The sequence below is a fragment of the Gobius niger genome, assembly GCF_951799975.1.
Source record: "Gobius niger genome assembly, chromosome: 17".
NCBI lineage: Eukaryota > Metazoa > Chordata > Actinopteri > Gobiiformes > Gobiidae > Gobius > Gobius niger.
Genome location: NC_136868.1, coordinates 16,881,851 through 16,887,916, shown reverse-complemented (window position 1 = coordinate 16,887,916; position 6,066 = coordinate 16,881,851). Strand labels below are relative to the sequence as shown.

At 41.3% G+C, this 6,066-nt stretch overlaps 1 protein-coding gene across 1 annotated transcript in view; it reads left to right on the top strand.

The window, feature by feature from the left end:
* The first annotated feature begins 3,278 nt into the window (after positions 1-3,278).
* notch2 (notch receptor 2) overlaps positions 3,279-6,066 on the top strand; it is a 34,784-nt gene continuing 31,996 nt past the window's right edge. Inside the window, exon 1 of the mRNA XM_079574453.1 lies at positions 3,279-3,606. Coding sequence (XP_079430579.1) covers positions 3,534-3,606 — 73 coding nt within the window. The 5' untranslated portion in view covers positions 3,279-3,533. The remainder of the gene's footprint in view (positions 3,607-6,066) is intronic.

Sequence of the window (6,066 nt, the reverse complement as noted above, 5' to 3'; positions counted from 1 at the left end):
TGGGGCAATGAGAAGTGAATCAGCCTCCTGCCTTGACTAAATATAGAAAGGCATCATATACTACACACTTGATAGAGGCGTATTGCTTGCCTTCTTAGAACGTAGATGCCACGATTACTGCCTTCTGCTAATGTTGCTCTTGGCAATAAGTGCACACTTTACTGTACAAAGCTGGGGCAAAGTTTTGTTTTTTTACTAAGCATTCAAATCGAGCTGACCTTTAAGCCGTCATCCCAGACATTTTAATGCTGATCTCGAGCCACGTCATTGTTTTGAAGATTGCAACGTCACTGAAGTCTTCCATCTGTAATGCCTCACTTGAAAGCTAAGACCTACGAAACTCATCTAAATGGATCTTTTCCCTCGCGTTGTCGTCACTTTTTTGAAAAAATATTCCCATCGCCTTTATGTTGGGGTTTCATCACATTTTTGCCCCATTTTCATTGCTTTTTGTCACTTTTCTGTTGCTCTTTTAGCTGTTTTCATCTCATTTTTGTTGCGATGTTGACGCCTTTTTTCAAGAAGCACTGAAGAAATGTGCTCAGTTTGGCTGGGGGTTAAGGGGTTAAAATATCACTATGATACGGTTGGTTCGTTTTGTGATTATGGGACAAAGAATGGAAATTAGCCCACAGCTACAGTCCAGGGGTTTACATGCATAAGTCTCTTTGGTAAGAAAGATCTGAAACAAACAAATCTTTCTTCCCGAACCTTGAAAGCAACACTGATCCTTCCCATTCACAACAGCACAAGGTACATAAACTTGTGACCTTTTGGCACGTCTTAAAGGGAATGCTCATGACAAGTTCAGTTTAAACAGCCACAGCCTGCTCTGCTCTCTCTATGTTCTACTGTATAAATCTCTTTAGTGACAGCTGGAGTCACTGGGACTGAGGAGCTGATTTGGTGTGAAGAACTTCAAGGTTGATAAAAGCAGCATCTCTCCAACACTGCTCTGGTTTAGAGGTGGAGCAAGTGACTGGCTTGACTTTATTTTCATAGTAAAACAGTAAGTGGATGCAACCCACCTTTTTAACGTGCTATTGCTGTGAACAATGGCACAGCTGTAAAGTAAACTGTCATCTTATTATCTTACAATTATGGTATGCATTTGTACACGGCGTCTCATGAATAACTAAATCTTCTTTAAACTGTTTGGCCTGATTTTTAGGTCAGATGTTTAGACGTCTCTCATCGGCGCAAATTATGAACTGTAGACAGCCACACCCTTCGCAGCTCTTTCCCAAACTACTGAAGGGAGTCCACATCTGGAGTGACGTCACCTCTGAAAACAGGCCCACAGACACACTGATCCCCTGAAGTGATCGATATCATATTACAGTTTACTGCAGCATGAAAGCAACAATTGCAGTTTCTTAGAATTGATGACTGCAAACTCAAGAATAGGCCTCTGTTGCAATTGAAAGCACAAAGACACATTGCGTAATAAAAGGAAAAGCACTAAATGCCTTGTTGTAGTTTAAATGTTTAACATTTGGCAAGTGTTATGTATAAATCTACCATCAACTACACTGTGGCTTCTATAATTCTAGGTCTCACCAAGATGTAAATATTGGCCACTGAATAAAATGAATCACACAATATCTGGGTATTGGATGGAGGGGAAGTTATTACCATCATAATTCAATCACTTCACACTCGTTGGTGTTATGTACTGTATGTGGCCACAGCTGCCCTGAGGTAGACTGACAGAGGTGCAGCTGCCAATCTGCGCCAATGGACCCACTGACCACACGCGGCATTCGTGCATGTACGTGGGTGAAGTGTCTTCCTCATGGACACAACAGCAGCACCAGTTGAAGCTGGATTAAACTAGATTTGAACCAAAGACCTCTTTGGATTCTCAAAGACTAGACAGAGGCTAGCAGGACAGAACTTGTCTTTAATTCTATTCTATTCTATTCTATTCTATTAAATTGTATTATTATTATTATTATTATTATTATTATTATTATTATTATTATTATTATTATTATTATTATTATTATGGTTATTATGCTATTGGCTACTTTGGTTTTCTGGATCACTAACGTTTATCTTAGTCAAGTCTACAAACTCAGAACTACATGTCCAACTTCATAAACCGGGATACAGCAAAGAATCAACTTTCAGTTTGTCACTGCAGCTCCAAATGACGTCTGAGCATCTTTTTACTCTGAGGGTGTGTCACAGAAAGGCCACAGCCTGACAGACCCACTGTCAAAGCTCACATCAATATTGCGTTTGATAAACATGGACTAACCATTTGCTGTCATGGCCTTGACACTGCAGAATCCCCCTCCCAAACAAAGGCTGCAGCACTGATCCCTGAGGAGATCATAGTCTGTCTTGGGTCGTTGTCAGGGGTGGAGTAGACTAGAGGACACAGCAGGGGGGCTGTAGTGTTTTCCTAACAGGGTGTAAAGACAAACAAATCACCACTCTGTTGTTACTGTGATGAGCCTGTGATTTACGCCTGGATTATTCGGCTGATAGCGGATAATTGGGTTTATATTAGTGTAACACCAAGACTAAAAGCTGATCAGTGTTCATTGATTATGTGTGATAGCGAGACACTGCATGGTGACTATATATATATATTTGTTTTCGTGGTATGCATGATATTTTGCCATAGATTTAAAATCATATATGTGGATATGCAAAAATATTGTCTTTTATTTACTAAAACTAGGCCATCCAAGAAATGATTCGCCAAACAGTACATAAATAAATGTAAAAAAATACTGTAGACTTATTTGTCCCAACATAAATAAATAAATAAAAATAAATAATAACAATCGAGGTAAAGAAAGCCTTTTTAACTAGCCTAAACTGTGCATCTGAAGAGACAGAATGTTAAATCACTTGCAGTCTCACCTGAAAGACAAACTGACATCAGATAGAAATGTTTCGTTTTGTGAGAAAAATAAAAGCCCACACACGAAAGAAGGGGGGAAATCACTGAACGAACGGGTTAATTTTGAGTCATGGCTTTGAGAAGCAGAAAATTACAAAAAAAATTCCTCCGCCGCTCCGAGGCTGAAGAAGAAAAAAGTTCGACATCACTTTGAACTTACCCCAAAATGTGAAAAAGGAAAAGTGATCTGATCACTTAAGAATTAAACGCATAAACCTTAAGTGTTATGTCGTACCTGTATGTGAAAGTTTAGTTTGAAAGTCTCCAGTTTTTAGGCGCGATAGGTCCGCGCTGACTTCGGGCGGAAGGATATCTTTTTGTTTCTTCACTTTCAGTGACTTCAGTGAGTGACTGCTGCTGCTGAGCGCACGGAGCCACAGACTTTATCGCTGTCTCATAACGAGGAGAGAAGAAATTTAGTTTTTCAGCGATTTTCACTTTAAATGCGTGCGGAATACAACACCCAGAGAGGTTAACATGCTGTAGATCTCCTTAGAAAGTGGCTTTGATTGTTATTTTGCGTGTGAGTTGGTTCCTGTAGGACTTTGAAGAACTTGCCGTCCCGGGAGACAGCTCAACTTTGGGCTGGCGACCTTATGTGGATTTTAAAGAAAAAATGGAGCAGCTCCCCGGTCTCTCCTCGGGAAAACCACTAATACTTGTTGCGTGTCTCATTCACATCTCCCTGGGTAAGTTCTGGCATCCTTGATATGACAAATCTTACGCTTTTACAAACTTTTGAAGGCTCACGTTTTCTTTCGCCGCTTTTGCATCTGCGCACCGGGGCGCTCACCGCTGGAGTACGTTGTTGTACATTAGTCATAGCTATAACCTAGAAATCCAAGAAAATGTTTACTCTAGCTAACAAAGCCAACAATAAATAAATAAAATGGTGACGGCATTTTACTAAAGTTAACAACATCCACAGTTAAAACAGTTATTGAGCTTGGTTGATATTTTACACTTTTGCAGGTTTGCACATTTTACACCTTTTCATGTTAAAAAAAAACTATTTTTTTTTTCCATCTGTTGGTTACCACGTGGTCTGAATTATGGAGAATGCATTTTGCTGCTGGTTTTGTGTTAGGTTTCCATGTTATCTTTGCATCTGCTTGTTCTATGTGGCTTTAGGATTCACCCCTCGCGCAAAGGTGTCACTCCTGCCACTCTATCTCACTGCATTATGCACGCATTTGAATATGGGACAGATTTGTCATAAAGGATTATACAACACGGGCGCCCACTCCTTCCTCATGTGAAGGTTTTCGTCATTGTGCACGGGCCACTCTCCGCTTCATACAATATCCATTAAGCCATAACTCCTGTTCCATGTCCTTTGATGGTGAACGGGTGACTTGTGGACAGAAAAGTGGCACAAAAGGAGAAAACACAATGTGAAGTGCTTCAGGCCAAAAGCAAGGAGAAGCCGTGGAATGTTGTTGGTGTTTGACATTCCTCTCTCACACTAAGCACACACTCACCACCGCACACAAAGCTCACCTAGCTCGCCTATGCTGGACTGTATAGGGGTCTGGGGGTCCACTGCAGGATCTGCCCGTGATCGTGTGATGTACTTGGACTGTGTAGATGTCAATACAAATAAATCACAGGTGGAACTTTGAAGCAGCCCCCGAAAAATACACCCCTGACAATGAAGTGGCCTCTTGCTTTCAGAGAGTTTACTGTTGCACTGTTTACGATTGAGATGCCTTGTCCATTCTTCCAAACAAAATTTTGCTGGATCATATGATTAGGCTATAAACTTACCTTTTCTATCCGCCCACCACGTCTTATTTTGTTCTTTGCTGACCTAAAATGTGCTACTTTTTTCTTTTTTTTTTTTGCAATGCAGTCCAAGTTAACAGCATTTTTCACACCCAGCTAAAACTTTTGCAGAGTGCTATGCTTCTGAATCCTGAACCCTCCCCTCTGAATCTTTGGCTGTGTTTTAGGAAGTGTGGGTGCCATCTTCTTCTTCTTCTGGCCACACGACTAACTGTTGTCCTCTCGGCGTGGGCCTGTGGATGGCTGCATATATTTACCCAGTGCATACTCCACACAGCTGACTCGCATGTGCACAAGTCTGTACAGTCTCACAAAGGCCAGCGATTGTGCCGACTGGTGTGAAATGGGTTTTTCTTTGCGCCATGCTCTCGCTCTGTGCGCTAAAGACAAAGCTATTTATTGAGCGGCCCACGACATTGCATTATTTAGTGACCACCAAATCTACCCACTTGGCCACTTGGTGTTATAAGAAGCTGCAGCCTCTCATTTCGCTCTTTGATCGTTTTTATCCTTCTTCTTCTTCTTCTTCTTCTTCTTCTTCTTCTTCTTCTTCTTCTTCTTCTTCTTCTTCTTCTTCTTCTTCTTCTTCTTCTTCTTCTTCTTCTTCTTCTTCTTCCCTGTGGTAATAGATGAATGTGATGGTTCTTAAAACAGAGTCTCATTCTGTATGATCGTCCCCACCATTTTGAATCGTAGTCCAAAGATTAAAAGAGCCAGAGCTGGTCATGTCTTTTAAATGAAAGGCTGCGTGGTTTCTGTGTGGTTTGCGCCTCACAAACACAAGGTCTTGGGTTTGATTCTCGGGCCATGAGAGCTTTTCTGCAGGGAGTGTGCAAGTTATCCCCTTGTTTGGTTTGGGTTTCCTCGGTGTCCAAGTTTTCCCCATCAACTCAAAACATGCACACTCGGCAAATCCTCCAGCCAGTTGAAAAGATCATAATGTTGAGCTTTTTCATGTTTCTAGTGCATTTGTCATTTTGTGTTGCGTTTAAGAGATAACTGAATAAGCCGTTTGATGCAGAAGGAATAAAAGACTTGGAATACCGAGCGCTTTATGTGGCGTCGTTGTTGTGGGCCCATGTCAGGACTCCCTCATAAAAAGACTCCCATCAAATCTGAAAAGGAGAGAAGTTACAAACTGTTCTTTTTCTTGTTTCATGAGAGAATCTGGTGCAATCTCCTCATTACTTGCAAACCAACTAAACTAATGTAGAAAGAACTGTGTTTTTTTAGTAGTTACCAGTGACATTAGAAACTGAGCTGTTTGACCTGGGCCCTGCAGCACTTGACTTCCCTTTCAGACGTTTCTTCTCGGCTTGTGGACACCTATAACTCGGCTGAATGCTAAATCCCTGCACGTTTAA